The sequence below is a fragment of the Trematomus bernacchii genome, unplaced genomic scaffold, assembly GCF_902827165.1.
Source record: "Trematomus bernacchii unplaced genomic scaffold, fTreBer1.1, whole genome shotgun sequence".
Lineage (NCBI taxonomy): Eukaryota > Metazoa > Chordata > Actinopteri > Perciformes > Nototheniidae > Trematomus > Trematomus bernacchii.
In genome coordinates, this window is record NW_022987727.1 from 7,012,759 (window position 1) to 7,038,069 (window position 25,311).

At 42.0% G+C, this 25,311-nt stretch overlaps 3 protein-coding genes across 3 annotated transcripts; 2 read left to right on the forward strand and 1 right to left on the reverse strand.

Moving 5' to 3' along the window:
- Positions 1 to 6,912, forward strand: LOC117494299 (neurexophilin-2-like). The gene is made up of 2 exons (XM_034145142.1): positions 1 to 78; positions 6,082 to 6,912. Exons 1-2 carry the CDS (start codon positions 1 to 3, stop codon positions 6,910 to 6,912), a joined length of 909 nt encoding a protein of 302 aa, XP_034001033.1.
- Positions 6,913 to 7,404: 492 nt separating this feature from the next.
- On the forward strand, positions 7,405 to 16,249 carry LOC117494388 (serine hydroxymethyltransferase, mitochondrial-like). The gene is made up of 12 exons (XM_034145285.1): positions 7,405 to 7,553; positions 8,626 to 8,820; positions 11,195 to 11,274; positions 12,474 to 12,674; positions 13,064 to 13,145; positions 13,260 to 13,382; positions 13,548 to 13,687; positions 13,801 to 13,963; positions 14,037 to 14,136; positions 14,329 to 14,484; positions 14,725 to 14,832; positions 15,170 to 16,249. The coding sequence occupies exons 1-12, from the start codon at positions 7,521 to 7,523 to the stop codon at positions 15,295 to 15,297; spliced, it is 1,509 nt and encodes a 502-aa protein (XP_034001176.1). The 5' UTR covers positions 7,405 to 7,520; the 3' UTR covers positions 15,298 to 16,249.
- Positions 16,250 to 18,228: 1,979 nt separating this feature from the next.
- Positions 18,229 to 24,447, reverse strand: ndufa4l2a (NDUFA4 mitochondrial complex associated like 2a). The gene is made up of 4 exons (XM_034145286.1): positions 24,201 to 24,447; positions 20,192 to 20,277; positions 19,235 to 19,295; positions 18,229 to 19,118 (listed from the first exon to the last, which is right to left on the reverse strand). The coding sequence occupies exons 1-4, from the start codon at positions 24,243 to 24,245 to the stop codon at positions 19,062 to 19,064; spliced, it is 249 nt and encodes an 82-aa protein (XP_034001177.1). The 5' UTR covers positions 24,246 to 24,447; the 3' UTR covers positions 18,229 to 19,061.
- Between the last annotated feature and the right edge of the window lie 864 nt (positions 24,448 to 25,311).

Below are 25,311 nucleotides of genomic sequence, written 5' to 3' on the forward strand. Positions count from 1 at the left end.
ATGGAGACACGCTGCTGCAACATGAGAGTGCTGTGTTTGAACTTTGCCATCACCTGTCTGTGGCTGCTCCCTTCTTCGGTGAGTCAAATCCTCCTATAAAGTTGTGTGGCTCAATTAAAAATGCGAGGTGTTTTTGTATTTTTAGCAGATTAAATGAATCAAATTACCGATGGAGTCATGTTCTGTTGCTGTTCATCTCATTGCAGCATTGATGCACTGAGTGTTTTTTTAATAGCAGATTAGTTGGTATTGTGTAATTGAACCCATAAATAATCAGCATCAATCATTTCTTATACATTTGAAACTGTTCTGTTTAAAAAGATGACTGAATAATAAAATCAAGTTTTATGATGGTAATGCCTTTATGCTAATATTGGTTAAGAGAGACAGTACTCTTATTAATCTTATCTGAAGAAGTTGACTGAGATTTTTTGACTCTATCTTGAGACTGATTTTTGATTTGACTTGGACTTTTGAAAATGTTTCACTGAAAGTTAGCAGCTTGCTGTTTTTAATTCAATGAGTGAAATGTGCACTAGTCCACCCTTTGTTTTGCTATTCAGACTCAGTATCTGAAACACTGCCTTGGGATCATATAGTTGACACTTTTATTTGACGGTGAAGTTCAGCTAAAACGTTTCTTATTGTTCCTTTCTCAAAATGTTAATTGGTTCCAGTCTCGTGGTCTGTAATTCTCTTTCAGGCATCATTGTAATTTATTCGTATCCCCCGTCTTTAATTTAACTGCCTTAACTTTGCTGCATGAGCAGTGGACTGCAGCCTCTGTATACATTAACAGTGACGCTGTCATGTGAATACCTCCAAGCAGCTAATTCTGTGCTTTATTAGTTGAACTAAATGATTGTGCAGCCTTTGTCACTTTGAAAAAGTTTATTTCAGCCTAAAGGCTTAAGAATGACAAGATTCAGGTTTTTGTTAATCTGTTACTGACACAAGGACCTTTTGAGCCAAGAACAAAACATGTTCTCCGTGTTCTTTAACAAACTGCTGCTCTCAGGTTCCTCGGTGTGTGTGCCTCTGCAGGTGAATTTGCACAAGGTTGTGTGTGCATCCACTCCACCACAGTTGCTCAGTTGCAGTGGCTGCGCTGGCATCTTGACACAGAGCCAATGACACGGCTGTCACACAGAGGGCTCCAATTAGAGTAGGTGAGAACAGCACATAGCTGGAGATTTGGTCCTGAAACAGAAAGCACTGCTGGAGCTCGTTGTGTTACAGGAGAAGTCAAGAGATTGGCACACAGGCCTGGACTGGTTAGGGGTGATGTGACTCCCACATGAGAAATAATGATATCCTAGGAGCTGTTTATTCAGAAATGGGAGAAACACTTTAAACCTCCATCAGCCTTTAATATATTATCCTAAAATGGAATTAAAGTCCTAAACAACAAGAGTGCACATGTCTCGCCCAATTATAGAGGCAGAAATCTTTGACTTGTATCCCACAGCTAATCCACACCTCCACTTAAAAATGGAAGTGTTTAATGAGAGAAAATACAGTTCTGACACTTGGATGCACTTGATAAGTTATTACTTTCTTACACTTAACATTGGAATTGTATGATTGTGCCTGACACTTTCACTGTGTGGTGATTCTAAGATATATCAATCATTAACCTAATTAATTATTTATTGGGATTTGAGCATTTTAATATAGACAGCAGCAGTTTGGCTGCCTGCCTCATTTTTTCACAGTCCTCTTCCTCTTTTATATTTAATACGCATGTGCAATTTTTTGACTTTGAGGGACAGTCAGTGGGAGTTAAGCATGGCTCTGTGTTTTACTGAAGTACTCTGCTCTCTAGGAGTTATGGAAACCAAATGATTACTGATACCAAAAAACAAACAACTTATAAAAACTAACAAAGTACTGTCTGTCTTCTGTACGAAAATAGGAGGGAAGAAGAAAAAGGAGAATGTTTATGAATAAAACATGGTGAATCCAGGTGAAAAGCTCAATCCCTTATTCATTTCAAGAAGTCCAAATCAATGTAAGAGGGTTTACTGGGATATTTAAGGGAATGACGTGAAAGGTGAAAGGGAGGAAGAGGGATTTTGAGACGAATGAGTTCAAGGAGCTGAGTATGAAGAAGATGCTGCTAGAGTCTTCAGACTCTCCAAAAGAGAATGACTTCCACAGTTCCTCTCTCTCTCAAACATATTGATTAATAAGCTGATAGAGTCAGTTTATTATCAAGGTGGCATTGAAAGGAGGCTGAGAGAGAGAGTGTGAGGGAGGACAGTCAAATTAAAATGTGTTATTAGCAACATGAGTGTGACTGTGTGTGTTGTAAGTCCTTGCCTGAAGGAGCTGACCTATTGATCAGAGGCAATTTCAACTTGTTTTCATTCAGAGGACATCATAGCATAATTATTTGTAATCGATTATCTGCAACCTTGTGATGTAAATACAGTGAAACTGTCCTTCATTTGCGATCATACTGCTGGCCTCTTTCTCCTCCCTCCTTATTGTGACCGCCTAACACATCCTGTGAGATTGCATTTACTGTATTCAGTTTAAAGGTCCCCTATCATGCAAAATGCACTTTGTGATGTCTTTTATACATAAATATGTGTCCCCAGTGTGTAAGGGAACTCACAAAGTGTCAGAAAATAAAACCCTGTCTGTTTTCTTCCGTACCCAAATCTCTGAAAACGGGGTCACAACGGAGCTGATCCAGATTTGCTGCCAATATGACGCAATATCGAAAATGTGGGCTGGCTTTACGCCAACGGCCCTATCGGAAACGTTGCTATCAGATAGAATGCGCAACGTGTTATGGACGTAAGATGGTCTTTGTTTACTTTAGCAAGCATCGCTAACACTCAGAGCTAACGTTGCACTGGAGAGAGTATGTGTAAAAAAGCCGGATATAAAAAGGAACTCACCTTGTGGTAAACCCGCAAGAGAGAAAGCATTTGAGCTCCTGTTTAATAAATAATCCTTGATGTGGTTTCGAACATAATATGGCGTATGAGCAGGGGTGTGCATAACTCTTTTAGTGAGTTACTCAGATGAGTACCAGGAGACAGCGTTTGGTACTCACCCCACACGTAGCGTGGTGTTAATAAGTGCAGTCTTCCTCACTGTCCTCCTCAGTGTCTCCTTCACTGTCCTCTATTTACACTTCTTGCATGGTAGATGATGAAGATGCTGCAGATGCACCTCCCTGTCTCTGTTTAAGCCTCCGATTTGATTTCTCCAAAACTTATTGCCAAAACTGTTGTCAGGATTGGGAAAAGGTAGGACCCAAATGCAGAATAAAAAAGACAAAAAGGTCATGAACAAAAGGCGAGCTTTATTTTATAAAGCTGATGATTGAAAAAACATGACATAAAATAAACAGGTAGCACGAGGTAGCATCAAAACAAAAACTGACCGTGACCAACATGGAGGGAGACAGGAAAGACAATGAACCGACAAGGAGCACATGAGGAAGACAGTTGGGAGTTGGGACTAGAGAAGGGACATGAGAAGGGATTTGAGAAGGGACTTGAAAAGTGACTCGAGACGGGACTTGAGAGGGGACTCGAGAGGGGACTTGAGAGGGGACTCGAGAGGGGACTTGAGAGGGGACTCGAGAGGGGACTTGAGAGGGGACTCGAGAGGGGACTCGAAAAGGGACTCGAGAGGGGACTCGAGAAGGGACTTGAGAGGGGACTCGAGAAGGGACTTGAGAGGGGACTCGAGAGGGGACTCGAGAGGGGACTCGAGAAAGAACTTGAGAGGGAACTCGAGAGGGGACTTGAAAAGGGACTTGAGAGGGGACTCGAGAGGGGACTTGAGAGGGGACTCGAGAGGGGACTTGAGAGGGGACTCGAGAGGGGACTTGAAAAGGGACTCGAGAGGGGACTCGAGAAGGGACTCGAGAGGGGACTCGAGAAGGGACTTGAGAGGGGACTCGAGAGGGGACTCGAGAGGGGACTCGAGAGGGGACTCGAGAAAGAACTTGAGAGGGAACTCGAGAGGGGACTTGAAAAGGGACTCGAGAGGGGACTCGAGAGGGGACTCGACAAAGAACTTGAGAGGGGACTCGAGAGGGGACTTGAAAAGGGACTCGAGAGGGGACTTGAAAAGGGACTCGAGAGGGGACTCGAAAAGGGACTCGAGAGGGGACTCGAGAAGGGACTCGAGAGGGGACTCGAGAAGGGACTCGAGAGGGGACTCGAGAGGGGACTTGAAAAGGGACTCGAGAGGGGACTCGAGAGGGGACTCGAGAGGGGACTCGAGAAAGACTTTGAGTCGGCGGGGCCCTGATGAAGAAGGGACTTGAGTCGGCCGGACCGCCAACAGGACACAGGGAGCTGGCGTCGGCCGGAGAGCCAGTACTGGAGCCGAAACTGGAGCCGGGACTGGAGCCGCTGGAGCACGGGCTGGAATCCTGGCCTTGCATCTTCCAGAAACCTTCCGGAGGATCCGCGGACCTCCCAAGGCCAGGCCAGACCCCAGGAAAGGGTTAGAGGCTTGAGACAAGTTTTCAGGGCTACTTGTAAAAGTTTGTAGCCACTCAGGCAACAAGCTCCTGAGCCAGGGCTTGCGAGCAACCTCCTGGCGTGCCTCCTTCAAAGCAGCCACTCTACCCCGTCTAGATGAGGCGTCATACCAGGTATAAAAAATGTACTCCAGAGAGTACCCAAGACGTTTCACCAACAAAACAGAATCTGCTGGGTCCAAATTTGGTCGGTTCATACTGTCAGGATTGGGGAAAGGGTAGGACCCAAATGCAGAATAAAAAAGACAAAAAGGTCAAGGAACAAAAGGCGAGCTTTATTTTATAAAGCTGATGACTGAAAAAACGTGACATAAAATAAACAGGTAGCACGAGGTAGCATCAAAACAAAAACTGACCGTGACCAACATGGAGGGAGACAGGAAAGACAATGAACCGACAAGGAGCACAGGGGAAGACAAGATTAATACAAAGAAGGGTAATCACAGGACAAGACACAGCTGGGCAGGGGAGGCAGAAACACAAGGGCAACAGGTGAACACAATCAGACACAGGAGGGAAAACACAGGAAGGAAGACAAGATACCTGTCATTGTGAATAGGTTGCTAATTTATACCCCTGTAATTATGTTGTGATGTCCTTTTTGTTTTCTGTTGTTTTTATGTGTAACCAATGTACTGCAGGTCTCCCTTGAAAAAGAGATCGTTGATCTCAATGGGATTTTTCACCCGGTTAAATAAAGGCTACAAACAAACAAACAAACAAGACACTGGGTGTTTCTCAATCGCGAGTACGCTTGCTTGGTAGCACATGTCTGCCGAGCATCTTGCTTCAGAAGCGAGTCAAGAATACTTCCTGACATTTGGCAAACAAAGAGTGGAACAGGCTACCAAGTGTGCAGGTGTGCGTCATATGATAGGCCCTGCCTTACATTTTCCGCCACAGATTTTGGAAATTGGTCCGTGCGCAAAGCATTGTGGGGATTTTAAGACCTCGGAGTCTACTCATGTGCAGCCTCGATATTTCTCCAAACGGAGTACGCCGGGCTCAGTAGATTTCCAAGTATGCTGGAGATTGGAACAGTACTTCGGCGGCACTCGATGACGTAGTATGCTTGAAATAGTGGCTCTGCAGCAGCTTTACTCGCGATTGAGAAACACCCACAGGGAGAACAGAATTGCAAAATAAAACCCATGACAAGACAGACAAAACAAAAATGTTTGAAGATTTTTTGAAGGGAGCAAAACGCCAAAGTGGCTGCTTAATGTCTTTGGTTTTTTGTCTAATAGTTTACTCCACTGAGTGTTGACAAGAAACACGTGTAGACTAAATAAGTGTTTTGTTTTGATGACCTATCAGGTACGCAAAGGCGCATAGTGACACAAGTGACGTTACGCATTTCAGATTTTTGACGCGCATGCGTACCTGCGTACCAGTTATGTGCACCCCTGGTTATGAGGCATGGCTAGAATGGGTGATATGTTTGGTATTTTGAGCAAAACACTTCACAGACATGTTTTTTTATATATCTGAGACCTATAATATATGCCTAAAAATAGTATAATAGGAGACCTTTAAGCTCCCCTTAATTTCCCATTTGTTATCCACAGGTCCAAGAAACCGCCCCGCCCTTGGAGTTCCAGAGCCAACAATGGAGAGAGGAGGAAAGAGAAGCAGGAGACGCACTGGGAGCTGCTTTGAAAGTCAAAGACCTACAGATCATCTCCACCAAACAGAAAACTCCAGCTTACGGCGCTCTGGGTCCGTATGGATGGCCTCAGAACTTTTCCCAGGCCCTGGATCAGTATCTGTACCGACCTCCTCCTAAATCCAAACCTCCCGCCAAAACTCCCACAAAGGCCAAGAAGATCCTGGGCTGGGGAGATTTTTACTTCAATGTGAAAACGGTGAAGTTCAGCCTCCTGGTGACGGGGAAAATCGTGGACCACATCAACGGCACGTTCAGCGTCTACTTCCGCCACAACTCGTCTCGTCTGGGGAACATATCCGTGAGCATCGTCCCGCCCTCCAAAGCTGTGGGATGGGAGGTTTTGGATCCAGCAGCTGAGGGTGTTCCCACCAAAAACCAAGCCCTGGTTCCAGATCTGACGTCCCAGCTCCAGAGCCCGCCCCAGTCCACCAGCTCTCCTCCTCCAGAGCAGCAGAAGCAGCAGCCGGACGTGGTGATGGTGACCGAGCTCAACTGCAGGATCGAGTACCAGAGAACCAACCGGTCCAAGAAGACCAAGCCCTGCCTGTACGACCCCGGGCAGACCTGCTACTCAGAAAACACGCAGTCCCAGGCGGCCTGGATCTGCGCCAAACCCTTTAAGGTCATATGCATCTTCATCGCCTTCACCGGCACCGACTACAGGCTGGTGCAGAAGGTCTGCCCGGACCACAACTTCCAGACGGCGCAGAACCAGCAGCACTTCGGATGATGGTTTCTCAGAAATAACACACTGACTTTTCATCTGTCTTTTTTTAAATCATGTGTTTTGTTTTGAAATGATAGGTTTGAGATTGACTGTTTCTACTACACTGTCAGTGTGTGCAGCTTGGACCTTATTTTAGTTTAATGACATTTATATATAAGCTTTGTGTTGTCTAAGCATCTACAGAGAGCTCCACATTGTCTTAAAAAAGCAGCCACTTGATCCACGGTATCACTTTTTGTGTACTTTTTTTGTATATATGCGTTTATAAGACTTGAAATCTATAACTTGATTAACATTATTTGGAAACAATGGGATTTCTTAGCTCATTGATACAAAAAAGATAAAACTTAAGAGATAGAATTGGGTAGTTTTTGAAACGAGATAATTTTCTTTTACTATAGTCAGTGCATTCATTGCTTGTTGATTGTACAGTGACCGATTAGATATTTGTTGATTATGGAACTGAGAGCCAACAGATGATTTACCGCTGCTGTCACTTTTATCTGTGACACAAAGTACGCATGTCCTTGGCTTTCCTCCAGTACTGATTTTACTTTCACCCTCTGCACCTTGGAAAGTTTCTGTTTTCCCAGCCCTCAGCTGTCACAGCCATGCTTTCTCTGTCGTTTCGGCAAACATTACGGGTGAGTACATTTTTAATAATGTATTTTTCCTAGAGCTTTTACATGCGCTGATACAAGAAGGTCTCTGAAACTGTCTCTGAAGAGAAGATGTACCCAAATCACTTATTACTGCAAACTAGGTCATCTAGGGTCACCTCAAACATGATAGAAACGTCTCTTTTGAAGATGCACACTGTGACCAAATGTGTTTTCAATGCGCACTCCAGTTTCTCAGGTGCTGCCATGATAGGTGTGATTATCTCAGGTTGTCAAAACAGGAAGGAGTGCTACTGTTTGTCCCAGAATATTTGGAGAAAAGTTGACTGTACACCGTATGCTTTATGCAAGACTTAATTTACTCAAGGCTTAGAAAACATAATGAACAGAGAAGATGAAAGGAGTCTTGCTACAACACATATTTATGCCTGAACAGTAATCTTTCTATTAGGCCAAAGTAACACATGGTTACGTAACTATCATGCCGCTACAAGCTGCCTTCAACAAACAAGACCCTGATAAATGTGTGTGTGGTGTGTGTGTGTGTGTGTGTGTGTGTGTGTGTGTGTGTGTGTGTGTGTGTGTGTGTGTGTGTGTGTGTGTGTGTGTGTGTGTGTGTGTGTGTGTGTGTGTGTGTGTGTGTGTGTGTGTGTGTGTGTGTGTGTGTGTGTGTGTGTGTTTCATGTCCAAGGTTTCCCCCAACTGCTCCACACGTTTGTTTTTTTCACTGGCTTTCATTTAATGGATTGTTTAGAACATCAAAAGACGCATTATTCTAAGTCCCTTGTTTCCAAAAGTATTATAATTTTGAGTGATGAAAGTGTTTATTGCAGAGGTTTTTCAAAAGAGACCAAAGGAGCTATCTTTGAAAAACACAACTAAAAAGAACTTTTACTCTGCACAGAGTGCCAAATGGCACAATGGAGAGTTGCATCAAATCCTGTGACTTGGGTTTTCTTAAAAACACAGCGTTGTTGAAAAGCACAATATCTCTCCAGGGTCTTCCCGAACAGAGAGCCATAATTGTTTAAGAAGAGGTTATTTGGATGTTAACCCTAAATGATATTGTTGTGTGTTCACCCTCCGCCCCGTGCAGCCCTTCTTCCTCAGGGCTTCAGGAGGTCTGGGTCGAGAGGGGCAGGTCCCAGCGGGGCCATGCAGGCGAGGCCTCGTGAGCGCTGGCGGCTGGACGGGACAGGAGACCCTGGCCCAGGACGACCCAGAAATGTGGAGCCTCCTGCAGCAGGAGAAGAACCGGCAGTGTCGGGGTCTGGAGCTCATTGCATCAGAGGTACAGAGGAGGGAGACAGGAGCAGTATTGGGTTTACATTCACTCTTAAAGGTCCCCTATTATACTATTTTTAACAACATATTATAGTTCTCAGATACATACAAAACATGTCTCTGAAGTGTTTGGCTCAAAATACCAAACAGATCATGCATTGTAGCATCCCATAAACCCCTCTGTTTCAGCCCTGTTTCAAAAGTGCTGATTCCGTGTCTGTAGCTTTAAATGCAAATGAGCTGCTGCTAGCCACGCCCCTCTGCGAGATATTTGGTTTAAAAAAACACAATAATAGGAGGAGATTCAGGTGATAAGGTGGCGGGTGTTACCTTGGTTTGTTATTGACTAATGGTTACACAACCCAAAAAACATTGGGACATCACAAAGTGGCCAAAATCTGATCAGCTCATTTTCAGACAGGTTTTTATATAGATGGTCCAGGACAAAAACCTTCTGAATCTCTTTACACATTGGATATGCATTCAAGACATGAAAAAGTGGATTGTGCATAATAGGTGACCTTTAACAAAACAAATAAAATGTTTTAAAGTGTTTTACCAAGCAAACTTAGTAAGCCAATACCTTGGCAAAATAAGCTTTTTCAAACTGAAAATGGAAAGAAGCCTTTAATCATACAGAGTGATGTTATAAGGTCAACAGTAGGCCTACATCAGATGCATGCTGCCCACAAAGCACACTGCCACAACTTTATATGTTTCTGTTTGTTTCCCACAATGACCCTGGTACTATATTTCTATAACAGATAGGAGGCTTAAACCCCCACATGTAAACCATATGTTGCAGTTGCTTTAAAAGATAAACAATGTTCTTCACAACTTCTTCCATCTTAATCTTCATTGTATACGCACCATTCAGACACAGGTTGAATGTAAGCTGTGATGACCCATGTCCCCTAGTGACTGTTTAAATGTGTGTTCAGTATCTTGCGTCACACATACTAGTCTGTGTGGGAATTTGGTCAAGAAATAACAGGTGTGTTTTGAGGTTGTGCTATGTAATGGTTTTTTTAACATTACGATTTCACTTCTCCCATAGAAGACCTCAGCCTTACAGACAAACACTGAGATTAAAGTTAAATGTTAAATCATACATGTAATAATCACAATATAGTCAGATGTTTAGCCAAATAGTGAGCCTACAAGGCATAGTTCAGTATCTGCCTGGAGTTTCTCGTAAAGGGTGATGGCTTAAAAATCCTTCTTTGTGTCTTTTGCACAATGGCAGCTGCACAAACTGTGAAAAAAAAGGCGACGACAAGATTCTCTGTAGACAGACGTGATAACAGTGTAGAAGAAGTTAAACTGCAGAGGACCCTCCTTTGGTAGTAACAAGAAAATATGTTTCTTCAGACATTTTTATTTTGCATTCTTCCCCTTTCAAGTCTGCGATCTAATCTAAGGGAAAGCTGACGGGGAAGAAAGGACATTTTATTCTTCTATTCAGCAGTAAATTATGGATCCGCAGCACAGTGACATCTGAAATATTTATTTTAGTTGTGCATGTGCAGTTAGTTACTGCTTCAGACTCACTCCCAATGGAGGCTGCAGTTTTTTCCTTTTTCTTCAGGACCACAGTCAAGTGATCCCATTAGGTTTCCTCGCCGATTTCTGCCATTAATCTCCCAAATGTCAGCCTGGGATAGAAGAGGAGGGGCTATTTTGTATGTGTGTTTGTCGAGATAGTGTTTGGAAAATGTCATAGAGAGAGTTTTGTGTCACACTGAGGGCTGGTTTTAAATCCCACTGGAGTGATTGAGGGATCCCGGAGCACTGACACGTTTGGTATAATAACAAGACAGAGGGGGCGGCTGCGGAGGCCAGGGAGGGAGACAGGGAGAGAAGATGAGCAGGAGAGAGTGGGAGAAAAAAAGAGAGACTGAGACAGGGAGAGAAATTCATTTGCATTCATTCCCTTTTCTGCAGCTCCATCTCTCCTCTGACTCTGTGTCAGACTCTGAGTGTCTTTGGAACATTTGACACATTGCTGAACCCCACAGGGATTCAGTATTAGTTTGAATTCTCTATATTCCTCTTTTTATTTGACTATAACATCTTTTAATTTAATCCCCTAATATTTTGAGATATTCTATATTAATTCAGTGTTGCAGCTTTCAGAAGGCTGCAATAAAGATTCATGCAAAACAAATTAACAGATTTAGATGGCTTTGATTATCCTTTGAGACTTTGGTTTGTATAATTGGTATTTGCAAAGATTTGAACTCTGGTTGTACTGCAGGGGGGTTCAGTCACCCTTATCCAGGTAAATAAGGTTATATTTGGATGGTGACAGTGTTTGGAGTATAAGCAAACATAATGTGCCATGTGTGGCAGTGGATCTTGACACTGTGCTTGTTTGTCAGAACTTCTGCAGCCGTGCAGCGCTCGAGGCCCAGGGCTCCTGTCTCAACAACAAATACTCTGAAGGGTACCCAGGACAAAGGTAACTACGGACAATGCACTATCCAACGTATGCTGGTACAATTATTACAACATTTTTCAGAAGCTTACACTTTTGTGAAATGTCTTAATGGCTATTTTACTCCCTTATATGCTATTGTAAGAAAACATTTTTAAACAGTATTATATGTAACAATATAATACTAAACTATACAATATGTGACAGTACATAACAATACAATACGTAACAATACAATGTGTAAAAATACAAGACATAACAAAACAATACGTAATGATACAATACGTAAAAATAAAAACGATAACGATACAATACATAATGACGCTACATGCAATAATACTATATGTAATCATACTATTTATAACAATACGGTATAACACAATACATATTTTGTTACTGTATGTAATGATAATATACGTAACAATACATCACAGTAGTGGGCGTCTGTGGCTACGAGGAAGTGCGTTCGTCTTTCAACCAGAAGGTAGTTGGTTCGATCCCAGGCCGTGCAGACAACATGTTGATGTATACTTGGGCAAGACACTCAACCCTGAGCTGCTCCTGATGGCATGGCCAATGTTGTATCAATGTGTGTGAATGTTAGCTTCCTAGAGCAAGTGGCACTATTTGTATGAATGAGGTGTGAAAGGGTGAATGATGACATGTAGTATGCTAAGCGCTATATAAGTACAGTCCATTTACCATATCAAATAAAGGTCAAAATAGGACAATGCGAAGACAAAATGATACAATACAATGTGATGCGATACAAAACTGAATTGAAAGTTTACCATGAGTAAAATAAGGATACTCTCAAATCTTAAAGGTAGGGTAGGTAAGTTTGAGAAACCGGCTCGAGATACACTTTTTGTTATATTCCATGGAATGCTCTTAACATCCCGATAGCAATGAATATCTTAAGTGCTTTGACAAAAAATCCATAAAAAAATGTCATTTGTGGAAGCCGTAGTACTGTAAAAAGCACGACCAATCATTTTAGCCGGCCCGGCTAAAATAACTGGATGGCCTACCTGCCTGTCAGCCTTCCATCTGTGCACAAACTTATCTCGTGCCCTCATTGTTCATGTGAGCGTTCGTGTGTGTTGGAGGAGGGGCTCTATAAGGAAGTGGCAGATTTTCTCCGGTTGTGTATTTTCAAATTCTAGCGATCTCGAGCCGGTTTCTCAAACTTACCTACCCTACCTTTAATATCTCTCTCTCAGGTACTATGGCGGAGCAGAGATCGTGGACCAGATTGAGCTGCTGTGTCAGAAACGAGCGCTCACTGCCTTCGGTCTGGACCCAAATCTGTGGGGCATCAACGTCCAGCCGTACTCCGGATCCCCTGCTAACTTTGCAGCGTACACATCTGTCCTGCAGCCTCATGACCGCATCATGGGCCTGGACCTGCCTGACGGAGGACAGTGAGTCAACAAGTACTCAAATATAGAGCTTTTAGGTTATACTCATACTGATGCGAACAACGCTAATAATAACTTGCATTCTTATAATTCTAACGGGATTAATGTTACTTAAAAGAGCATCAATAATAGTTGCTGTGTGTTAAAGTAATAATGAGATGTTAAGCCCCCATTAGGAAGTCATTACAACAAATTATTCAATGCAGTACAGTATGTTAAATGTGCCATGAAATGTTGTGAGAGTAGTTTTGATATTTTCCTGCAAGAACCTGGATGTATATATGGAAATTAACATCAAGAGGAATTAGCTCAAAGTACAACATGTTAGTCCCGTGGTGGGGTTATACAACATTATACAACATATCATTTTTTTTTACTCCATCACATTTCAGCCTTACCCACGGCTATATGACGGACACCAAGAGAATCTCAGCTACCTCCATTTACTTTGAATCAATGCCTTACAAGCTGGATGTGAGTAATTTGCTTATAAAACAGAATTTGTGAAGACAACAGCTGCTCTGAAAACAAAATGTACTGTAATGCACGCCTGATTTTTATCTCTATCCTCCTCTTGTCTCCCCTCAGCCCAAAACAGGTCTGATAGATTATGAGCAGCTGGAGTGGACCGCCCGACTCTTCAGACCCAGACTCATCATAGCAGGAACCAGCGCCTACGCCCGCCTCATCGACTATGCTCGCATCAAAAAGGTACCTCTTATGTATCAAAATGTCCACTAAAGGATATTAGAACACAAGATCAACAAGTTAAAAGTCTGATGAGAGTAAAATAACGTGTCTGTCTGTGTGTGTGTGTGTGTGTGTGTGTGTGTGTGTGTGTGTGTGTGTGTGTGTGTGTGTGTGTGTGTGTTTCAGCTGTGTGTGGAGCTCAACGCCTATCTGCTGGCTGACATGGCTCATATCAGCGGCCTGGTGGCAGCCGGAGCAGTTCCCTCTCCCTTCCAGCACGCTGACCTGGTCACCTCCACTACCCATAAGTCCCTGCGTGGAGCAAGGTGAGGGCCTTGACGTAGTGTGTTGATGGTGGTCAGGTCAAGTTAACATTGTGTGGTATTAAGAAACATATTTAAAGGAATATTTCATGTTAAGTGCACTCTGTTGTCTCCAGGGCTGGTCTGATCTTCTACAGGAAAGGTGTGCGATCTGTGGATAAGAAAGGTCGGGAGGTGACCTATGACCTCCAGGACAGGGTGAACTTTGCCGTGTTCCCATCACTTCAGGGAGGACCTCACAACCACGCCATCGCAGGGGTGGCCGTTGCTCTCAAACAGGTCCAGATATAAACATGAATCATTCATATTCATCCATAGCCTACCATTGGCATCATTATCATTCTCTCTACAGGCTTCCACTCCCATGTTCAAACAGTACATCGCTCAGGTGCTGCTCAATGCTAAGAGCATGGCTAACGCTCTGCTGAAGAAAGGCTACACCTTAGTGTCAGGTACTGTAGACGGTTTTTTCTACCTAATTTGCATTCTGTTTTCATGAAAGCGATGTCATCTCATATGACTGTTTGAGTGGAGGAAAGTTACAATTTATTTCACCGATAGACACATTTCCCCCTGAGCTGATCTGAACTTTATTTCACCCTGAACTAAAAAGACAGCTCATCTCCCCCTCCTCCTCCTCTCAGGTGGAACAGACAATCACCTGGTCTTGGTTGACCTTCGACCTCGCGGGATGGACGGGGCTCGAGCTGAGAGGATCCTGGAGCTGGTGTACATCACGGCCAACAAGAACACCTGCCCCGGAGACAAGAGCGCTCTCACTCCAGGAGGACTGCGGCTCGGTACGGGAAGATTTAAATGTTGTATGCGTTGATACCCTGATTACTGTCAGGGGAGAGCTGCAGGAGAGGAGGTTGTTTGGGCCAAATCTGTCAATCAGTCAGTTTTCCTACCTGATTTCATATTGTCCCTTTCTTCCCCCCCCCCCTCACTGAACGTCCATCACTCTGTCAGTCAGCCTGTCGGCATGTGTCTCCCTTAACCTCGACGTATTATTTAATACAAATGTTGTTATTTTACAGGAACTCCAGCTCTCACCTCCAGACAGCTCAATGAGGCAGACTTTGAAAAGGTTGTGGATTTTATCGATGAGGGGATTCAGATCGCACTGGATGTGAAGAAGAAGACTGGTGAGGAAAGAGGAAGAGTTGTTATGCATTGGTAGACACACCATGGTGACATTGTTTCTATTGTTTGTAGGGAAGGCTTTTGAATGTTTACTGTCAAGGAGAACCAGGGATAATGTTGTCAAAAATCATGACGGTGTGTATCAAAGGAAATCGTTTTGTTAAGCTCTAGGTTCTACAGCACATAACTTCTTATAATTTATATAAATATAGTCTCAATTTCCAGTTTGTTTTGTACACTTGACAACATGGCCCTTTTTACAACATTAGATTACATTGTTAAGCGGATTCATAAAATACCAACCTTCAGCTTGTTGTTTTGTTTTCTCTCTCCCAACAGGGAATCTGGCCAGCTTCAGGTCCTTCCTGCTGGAGGACCAGGAGACGGTGTCGCGCATCGCGGAGCTCCGCCAGCGGGTGGAGCTGTTCTCCAGACCCTTCCCCATGCCTGGCTTCACTGACCACTGAATATAACACCACATGAGGGAGGGTCACGGACATTTTATTCATTCCCCCTTTACTGTAACCAATCTTTTGATAATACTTGATATTATAATGATGTGCATAATTATTGTGGCTGCCATTGGAGTCTATGATTAAAACGACTTCATATGTAAATGTACAGACAGGTGTTGATAATAATGATAATGCTTTTGATTATACATGTGTACCGTGACCTGATCATGTTGCTCATAAAGGTACTCTATCCTCCAGCTGCTGCCCTCAAATTGTCTCCAATTCTCAAACTGTAATTTTGTTGGACTAAGCCTAGAAGTATACAGTGTGTTTGGTATTTCACTTTTTAGTCACTAAGCTGATTCAAGAGCACTTATCGAGTTCTGGGAGTCTGGCAGCAGCTTCGTTATAGGGAACAAACTGAAAGGGAAAAACAGAACAAACTGGGTTTCTAGTCTTTTATTAATCCCCTTCTATATCTTCGACTTGATTTGTATTTGAAAATGATATGTGAAGAATGTACATGCAGTAGATCTTCCTAGTTGCAGTCTTTATACAATGTTTTCAAGATTTCATAAGCTCTCTGTAGTCACTTTTCAATACATGGCAGATGATTTTTAACTAGTTTACGAAGCAGGGAGCAGACTGCAGAGTTTATAAACACTGATCCATGTTAAGCTGCTGGCATTTCCTCCGGTCATTTCCTCTCACTGTCAACTTCAGGGAATAGTCCAGAAAAAACAAATATAAGCTGATCTTTACACATTTAGATCTGACAGAGGGAGATGAAGCCAGAGCTTTGTCAGTGAGCTTCACATGCCATTTTTTGGAAGTGGACTTCTTATCTCAACTGGTTTTGATTTCTATCTGAATACATTGTTTTAAATTAAACCTCTTTGCATGAACAATGATAACCAGTGTGTTCCTGTTATAAACAAGTTCCCACTTCCTCTGACAACTCTTTTCATTTTGTGATACTGTCTCTTTATTTCTCCCTGCTATTACACAATGCTAATAACCACAGACAGTTCACTGCAGTATACATGAGAAGACATTAGCAGTGTCATCCATCTCTGCCCTGATCTTTTCGACTTGCATTTATATTTATTTTAAAGCTTTCTTGTTGTCGCTGCAGTCAGACCTTTATACTCCCAGACAGAGTAATGAGCAGGCTTCTTCTTTTCCATTCAACTTTCATTTCTATGCATTTATTTCTTATTCTGGAGGCATAGTTTCCTCAGAGACAAATAAGGTTTTTATGAAGCATCATTACCAAGCTTTGAAACATTAAGTGCAGCTGCTGCCTTTTTGAGGTGCTTCATATTTATTTCACTGAAGAACTAAATGGACGTTTGTTTGGTGCCAGACGTCTTTTGTGTCCTGCTGGGCTTTTTTGATCCGTCTTCCAATTTTTTCCAGTTGAAGGTTATTGCTTGAGTTTGTGCCAGAGGAATGTGTCAGAGGTCAAAGGTCGGGGAAGCTCTCACAACTCTGTCGTCAGAAAACACACACGCAGCATCACAACACAAATAACGACTCATCCCTGTGCCTGCTTCTCATGACCCGACAACTCTTTTGACGCAGTTTGTGTGTGTGTGTGTGTGTGTGTTTTGGGGAGATCATACTGTATATTCCCTCATGCTTCATCGTTCCTAGCCATCTCTTTATTGCCTAGAGTCCCCGGGGTGTTTAAAGATTGTTATTTATTTACGTCCGCTGTTCTTTGTTCTCTCTTCATCCGCTCTTTTAGTTGTTTTACTAGGAGGAAGAGAGTGCAGTGCATAGTCTGAAGGGAGGTCTGAAGGTTCCTTGAGTGGATGAAAGAGGAGTCTCACCTTCAATGAACAAAGTGACAGGGGTTTATTATTCATGTACCCCTCAGAATATGCAAAGATTCACTAAGACAGTGAAAATAAGGGAGGGATAAGTGTATTTCAATATTAAACATGACAAGGAGTATAGTCTCAAAGGATAAGAATATCATCCAGCCACATGTTTGGGACTCAATAAACCTGTGGTACATTTATTTTTAAATGACGCCCTTAGTTCAGAATAAAGCAAGAACAGAGAGAGCAGAGATTGGTATGAAGTCCATGTCCTCCCAAAAGAAACAGCTTCAAATCAAAAGCTGTTTGCAATATTTCAATCGTTACACTTCTAAATCTGGCACAGCTGGTGTTATGGCTGCTGGTTTTGGCCCCCCTACTGTAACTTTTGCCAGGGGGGTCCGATTCTCACCGAAATCACACTGGTGTGAGTTATTCCCCTCTACTTTAAGCAAACTAAAGCAATTTACTCTGGATTCATGGTGTATGCAATGGTAGGGGGGCTTCTAAAGGGAAATATGAAAAAGTAAATTCAACCACTTTCCTCCTCCTTATCTACGTCTGTTTTTAAAGACAAATCTGGATTTAGATGTTAAAAGTCAATGAGGGACATCGTACGTGTCTGCAGAAAGAAAGGGACCTGGATTTGTGTGTGTGTGTGTGCAGTGTGTGTGTGTGTGTGTGTGTGTGTGTGTGTGTGTGTGTGTGTGTGTGTGTGTGTGTGTGTGTGTGTGTGTGTGTGTGTGTGTGTGTGTGTGTGTGTGTGGTGTACACTGTGTTCTGCTGTCATACATGAACGCCATGCTGTGGGACTGCTCAGCATCCTGCCACTGCTGTTGCTGATCAAAGACATTGCTGTCAAACACACTGTTATACACACACACACACACACACACACACACACACACACACACACACACACACACACACACACACACACACCAACTAAATGTGGTTACAGAAGCACTAATCAGGCTTTCAAAGACAGCTGCACTGCCAACAGATGAATGTGTTCCATCAGAGTTCCTGATTGTGTATTTTTACTTTGGAAAAAGATCTGTATCTGACTTTGTTCCATGCAGGTGGGCAGGATGACATCAAACACTCTCATCACACATAAAACTGACATTTTATTTTTTGAAAGTATCCAGCTCAGTTTATACGTCTATCACTACACAGTCATTGCTGAATTTAGTGGCTGCTAAACCAACAATAACGTACCGGTTATGAAGAAACACATGCAGACCAGTGACATTCATTTGACCATCAGTGCGATCCAGCAGGCGGTAATGATGTCATCACAAGTTTATTATCTAAAATGTCACACGCAGAAAGTATACAAACATACAGCATTTTAAGCGTCAGATTAAGACTATCGCATTGACATTAAAAGAAAACTTAAAAGCGTTTGTTGCTTTGAGCCACTTAACTACAAATAATATATATATATCTTTTCCGCTGATAATTTATGGATGCATGAAGTTTCAGATATCCTGTGTATTTTTCCAATCTGTTCCAGGCAGCTACTCGTCTCCATATTTTTTGGGCCTGAAGCTTATTTGCATAATTTACTTCAGCTTTTGTGAGTCTAATAACTGATTTTAATTTGTTAGTTGAATTGAAACCAACAGATGGCTGAAATGTTTTTTGTTTTTTGAATTGGCTAAACAATGCAATACCATATGTTTGGTGCAGTGTGCATGTTTGTCTTATCTGTCGTGTAATAATGTAGAAATACTACATGGTAAACTTTTTCAATATTCTTATGTGCACTCATGATGCGTTCACTGACCCTCTTGGTGGAATTCACCAGAGGTACAGACGCACTAAAGGGTTACAGATCCTGATCTAGGATACAATTCAGCTTCCACCTGCAGAGAAGGGAGGGAGTGAATCTGACCCCAGATCAGGATTTTCAATCCGGTCATTGAGAGGAGGCAAGCGAGAGAATCAGAACTCAGGTCCCTCCTTCTTCAGGTTTTTGTAGTCTGTGGTAATGGCCACAAACTGGGGAAGAATAAAAAGTAAAAATCAGTGGGAGGGGAAACTTGATGCAGATATTTCACATGCAAACAGAGATGTATAAATCAAATCACAGTCCGAAAATCTGTGTGCTGGTTTACCTTGTACTGGTATGTGGGATCAAGATTATTCCACGGCTCAGGGTTGTTGGTCTTGTTCCAGCTAAACACACAAACACACAGACAGAACTGGGATAAGTTACAGGTTCTTTGGAAACTGAGATGCACAAATACAGCTTTTTTCACACCTAAGACACACTAATATTCAGTCAAAAGTGATGTGATAACCCTGAGAGCTGCTATATGTCATCCTTTCTTTAATAGATTACACACAAGAAATGATATGACTCAATCCCAGCACACAGTTGGAGCTTTAAACCCGCTTTGGCAACACCATGAGATCTTTAAAGCTCATCAGGTAAAGAATAACTGCTGGAAAGAAATGATGGAAGACAAGAAGTGCATCATCCTGTGAGCACTTAGTTGCAGTTATTGGGACATCATTATGGACAAATAAACAGTTTGAATAGCAGCAGGAGGAGAGGAAGTTGAAGAAAGAGGCATTTCAAGGGAGGAATAAAAGCAAGCGGGAATCCCTGTAGTCCTTCTCATCGTCAAATAAATCCCTCTGCTCAGTTAGAGTGCAAAAGTTTTTATCAACACTCATTAAAATGTAAGCAAATGAGCATTTCAGGATGAAAGTCTAAGAGGAAGGAAGTCTAAAATCCATGATTTACTTCTTATCTATCCATCCTGTCACCACTCTGTAGGGAGTCATTAATGCTTCTTTGGAGATTGTTGTCTTATTGTTTCTTAAATAATGTGAACATTTGCTTAACAGATGTTTAAACCAGAGGAAACACACAAATTAACCAAATAAGAAGCAGATTCCTAGCAGCCTCAAGTTGATGCATTTGTTTATAAAGATGGAACATTCTATTGTAGATAGCCAATCTTCAGTATTGACTATATAATGATGATACTGTTATTGAAACGTTTGTAATCCAAAACACCATGTACTGACAACTTTTACTTTTGCAAATTAGAAGAGGTTCTTACGTGACATGCGGTCCTTTGGCCAACCGTATCAGATACATCGACGCCCCGCCCATTCCCAAACAGATGAAGAAGAACTGGGGGATGAGCTGCAGACACAGAGAGACATGATAAAAACATTAGCCTATTCCATGTTATCTTTTTCATCATACCTAATTGGTGACTTCTGAATCTCAAGTTATATTGTGCTGCTTATAAATGACAACACAACTTGTTAACAGAGCAATTCTATTATCCATATTGACGGTAAATTGTTTAAAGAAAAGTTAAACCGAGACCTTTCTTTGTAAAGATTATCCCAATTTCACAATTTACAGATTATACCTCTCTAATAGAATCACTAAAAAAATATGTTGCGGTTTTACATACGAAATAGCTATTCGTCGACAGAACCAGGTCAACCCAGACTGCAGTCTTTACGCTGATATATGATCAATGTTGCTTTAGCCTTTTACAACATTTAGTAACTCCATGTTAAATGACTGTACTGTTGTGTTAGGTGCTCCTTTTACTTTAGAGGACACTGTGCGTTACACTAAGTTAATGTGCTTTACACTAAGTTAATGTGCTTTACTTGCATTAGCGACTTAATGTTGATCTGTCACTGGTGCTAGTCATTAAAGTAGAATCATGTCTGCCAGAAAATAAGCCGGTATACATTTATTTATTAAAAACAAAAAATCCTTTTCACCCTTGCATCAGCCTCAGTCAGTTTCAGCCTCATACATCCTGTCACTGTGTTCGCTGACTGTCTTGGTGAGTATGCAAATATAAAAGCACAATCTGAATTTTGAAGTCACTGTACTTATTCAACTGAGAGAAACCCGTATGAATCCCAGGCCAACTTGTTTTTTTTATGGAGGGTCGGAAGTTTAACTGGTGAGAATGGAAACATAAACCAGTTCAAAGGTCAATTGATTTGGACCCTCCGCAGAAATCAAAGTGAAGAGAAACTTTCCATTACACAAAACAGTGGATTTTCCCATGTTCATTGAGAGTAAAAAAAACACAAACAAAAACAGGGACCAACCAGTTTGAAGTCACCTGCGGCCTGTGGCCAATCAGAATGCAGCTCTGGATTAGTGCCACTCTGACCCAGGTGGCTCCAATCTCCTCTCATTTGGAGCTAACTGACAGTCAATTGCATTTGACAAAAAATCTAACCCACTTGGTGGAGTTCATGAACAAGGTCACATTCCCATCAAAGGAACTCATTACATTTAAAGCAGGGAAATTAGATTACGGACATTTAAAAGGGGGTGAGCACTCTATCAGATTATTGCAGTGATTTAAACAGATAAAGAAATGTGTTACATTGTTACCAAAAACAAGAGAAGTAGTGTCACGTTGTGTTGGCTCAATTACAGCCTTAATGGTAACCTTTTTTACTTAACTCCCAATACATTTCCTTGTGTACATTTTGATGTGTGTGCCGATAGCAGGGTTCCCTCGCCTATCAATATGATCATGTGATTTTGGAGAAATCAATGTTCACTTGTCTTTCTGCACACACAGTTTTCTGTTATGTTGTGTTATGTCTGCATGCTGTGTTCAGGGGTTTTATGTGAGTTAAGAAAATAGGCTCTATGACAACTACCATCAATATATACCAGAGCGAATATTAACTGACTCCCATTTCACTATAAGTGGTTTTATATTTATTCTCCACAAGGTTTTTTACAAGTTGGAAATGTCTTTGCTGAAGCGGCTGAGATTTAGGCTGTTGTTGGACCCAATGCATGCTTTATTTTTTCACCTCCTGTCCGCAGATTATAGTCACTCAACTCTGAGGATTAACGGCTGCCATGCTTCTGCTCGGGCACCCTGTGTCAACTGGAGAAACCTGCTGACACTGTGTTGTGTGTGTGTGTGTGTGTGTGTGTGTGTTGTGTGTGTGTGTGTGTTGTGTGTTGTGTAGTGTGTGTGTGTGTGTGTGTGTGTGTGTGTGTGTGTGTGTGTGTGTGTGTGTGTGTGTGTGTGTGTGTGGTGTGTTGTGTGGTGTGTGTGTGTGTGTGTGTGTGTGTGTGTGTGTGTGTGTGTGTGTGTGTGTGTGTGTGTGTGTGTGTGTGTGTGTGTGTGTGTGATGGAAACTAACTGAGTACATTCACTCAAGTGCTCTGAGTTACTTCTGCTTGGTTTTACTGTTTCCATTTTATGCAACTTCTGCTACATCTCAGGCGAATATATATAGTACTTTTAATATAAGGTACTTTTTAACTTAAATACAGATCTTTGACAGCAGCAGGAATAGATTATCTTTCAACATTTTGGATCACCTCAACCAAACAGTGATTTCTTCTTCATACTTTACACATGGTTTCATTGTAATAACTGTTTGGGGCCCCAACAGGTACAATAATGCAATGTTTCGTTAAAAAAAAGAGAATAGAAAAGGCAGATGATCATACTATAAATCTTTTTAGCAGAACTAAATCTCCTGACCCTTATATTAGAAACTACTATACTAACATACCAGTATAAAAGTCAAATGCTGATTCAGTATAATGTCTATAATGTCATTATGTCTTGTCAATCACAAAGGACGTTTTTATACGTGCTTACCGAATATAAATTACATTTTGCGGATTAAACTTCTGCTATTATGTACGACTTTTACTTGTAAAGTATATTGACATCGGAGAGAGAGAACCAGCATGGATTTGATAATGCAACAAAACACTTATTACTGTCAGCTAAAGATTGGCTGCAACACGACTGAATGATCATCACGTATTTCTTTAACTCTGACTGCCTGTCAAACTGCTGTCCCAAACCTGCCTCGATCTGTCTGCCACTGAAATTATTCAGTTATTCTGATGACTACTTACACAAGTGAAACTATATTTTGGAGTTGTGAGTGATTTTGGACAGAGTCAATGTAGCAGCCACCTGTCTCACCTTCTGTCTGTCTGTCTGTCTTTAAACTACCCGACAATCTCTCTCCGTCTCACTTGATCGAGGAGTTTTGATGGAGTCCCAGAGGGATGTGTTCCCTGCTGCTCCTCTCTGCCTGTCTGTATCTCAGCCTGTCTGTCTGTCAGGATGATAGACGGCATCACGGAGTCTCTCATGGATTTTCTCCCTGCAGCGTCCCTCTCCCTCTCCGGGGAGGCACATGACGAGAAGTTCAAACTCTGTCACTTGGCTCTCTGACAGCAGAGCTGGTTAAAAAACATGCAGATAAACCAATCCCCTGTAGGGACAACTGATATTTTCACATTTATTTTAATGCCAACCACTCATTTCCTAAATGGTTAGATATTGTCAGTTTAGATTGAGGAAGGTTTCTAGAAGTCATGGATGTGTTTTAAAGTCTTAAGCCTCTCTCAGTTTGGCTAGATTTTAAATGAGCCCCACTGGAGGAACTTAACCTGCTCACTTAGTTAAAATAAAATTATGTGAGACTAAATTAGATTGCTGATCGCTTCAATAATTTGCAAACACTCTAAAAACCTTGCGGACAATCATTTGTTGAGTTTCATTGACTGAAGCTGGAACATGTGCAAAAAGTTAACATTTGAACATACCGAATATTTTTTCCTTATTCATTGGGCATTCATGTTCTTAGAGACATTATGTTAATCAATACATGCATTTTAAGATGACGTGATATTATTTATATTAAAATGCTATCCTACCATACAGACATACGTCACATTTTGGTTCATAAGCTTTTTATGCATTTTAAAGCCTAAACACATGGATCTGCAAATTAGCTTTACAGCCTATCATCACATTACAATCACTTTTCCATGTATAAATCACATTCTCTAATGGTACAGTTAAATAAGGGAAAGGGGCATCAAAAAGCCAAAGTACTTAAAGTACCTAAAGATGATAACCAGGCGTTCATGTGAATAAGGTTTTAAAATGTTTTTTTACAAGCAAAATTCTGGAGAATTAAGCATTAAGAGTTTGTTGTTCATTGCAGCTCGAACTCAAACTTCAGCTTAAAAATGTTTGGATATGAAAACAGATAAAGAAAAAGTAAAAAGTAATAACTATTACTCACGCCAGGGTGCCTCTTAGCATGCTCCATTGCTGTCCGAAATATCATGGCTCCAGTTTAGAGAGATGTAGGAACAATGCTTGGAATATAATGAGTTTCAGGCCCTTGTTATCGACAAGCAGCCGAGCACAGACAGCATTTAGACCTGTTGCTCTCTGTGTGTGGAGGGAGGAGGAGGAGGAGGAGGAGGAGGAGGAGGAGCAGGAGGTCATTTACATCTGATCACAGCTACATCTGCTCCCTTGTTGGTGTGGTCACACTGTGAGACAGTTTATATTCAAATGATAAGGTTTCACCCTAAATGCTTATTAAATACACAGGTCATAGACAGTTGATGCTCATGTCAGGGTGTCCTATCAGAAGAAGGGTTGTTAGCTCCTGCAGAGATAAAAAGGGAATCATTTTGGCCCTCATTTCCTTCACTGTAGTTTGAAGACGTGTTCCTTTGGGAGCTGACGGGAGGAAATGGAAAAGCATACAAACACTGTGTCCTTTCAACGGCCACTGGGGAACATCTATAGTCTATTAACCTCTTCAGCTGAACTCATCATATCAGGAAAGATGCATTCAGTGAACGTCCAAAACAACACAGTTCAGCGGACAGCTGCTGCATCCGGGAATGAGGCTCATGGATATTGAAATGGGGCTGGAATTGAAGCATATATTTTACATTATCTCTAAGAGAAAACTGATACTGTAACACAGACTTGTTTCATACGACAGATTCTCCTGGCTGATTATTTTTGGCGACTGAATTTAGGGACACTCAAACGGATAATTATGTTCCACTATCACCACGTTTGTACCTTTTTATTAAGGACTCTTACAAAAAGGTCAATCAGCACAGGGACTGACCAAGATAGACATTGAGGGTTTGGAAACATGGCAACTCGGCTTGTTGATGCAAAATAAGTCTTACAGTCACACACACGCACGCACGCACGCACGCACGCACGCACGCACGCACGCACGCACGCACGCACGCACGCACGCACGCACACACACACACACACACACACACACACACACACACACACACACACACACACACACACACACACACACACACACACACACACTTTCAGGAAAAAGACATCCATCCATAATGAAGTGG

What these genes read in the sequence shown, in the direction of transcription:
- LOC117494299 (XM_034145142.1), top strand. Translation starts at nt 1, where the DNA reads ATGGAGACACGCTGCTGCAACATGAGAGTGCTGTGTTTGAACTTTGCC. An exon ending in TGTGGCTGCTCCCTTCTTCG is followed by an intron (nt 79 to 6,081) that starts GTGAGTCAAATC and finishes TGTTATCCACAG; the next exon opens with GTCCAAGAAACCGCCCCGCC.
- LOC117494388 (XM_034145285.1), top strand. Translation starts at nt 7,521, where the DNA reads ATGCTTTCTCTGTCGTTTCGGCAAACATTACGG. An exon ending in GACCTGCCTGACGGAGGACA is followed by an intron (nt 12,675 to 13,063) that starts GTGAGTCAACAA and finishes ATCACATTTCAG; the next exon opens with CCTTACCCACGGCTATATGA. An exon ending in AGGCTACACCTTAGTGTCAG is followed by an intron (nt 14,137 to 14,328) that starts GTACTGTAGACG and finishes TCCTCCTCTCAG; the next exon opens with GTGGAACAGACAATCACCTG.
- ndufa4l2a (XM_034145286.1), bottom strand. Translation starts at nt 24,245, where the DNA reads ATGATATTTCGGACAGCAATGGAGCATGCTAAGAGGCACCCTGGC. An exon ending in ATGCTAAGAGGCACCCTGGC is followed by an intron (nt 20,278 to 24,200) that starts GTGAGTAATAGT and finishes CTGTGTCTGCAG; the next exon opens with CTCATCCCCCAGTTCTTCTT. An exon ending in GCCAAAGGACCGCATGTCAC is followed by an intron (nt 19,296 to 20,191) that starts GTAAGAACCTCT and finishes TTGTGTGTTTAG; the next exon opens with CTGGAACAAGACCAACAACC.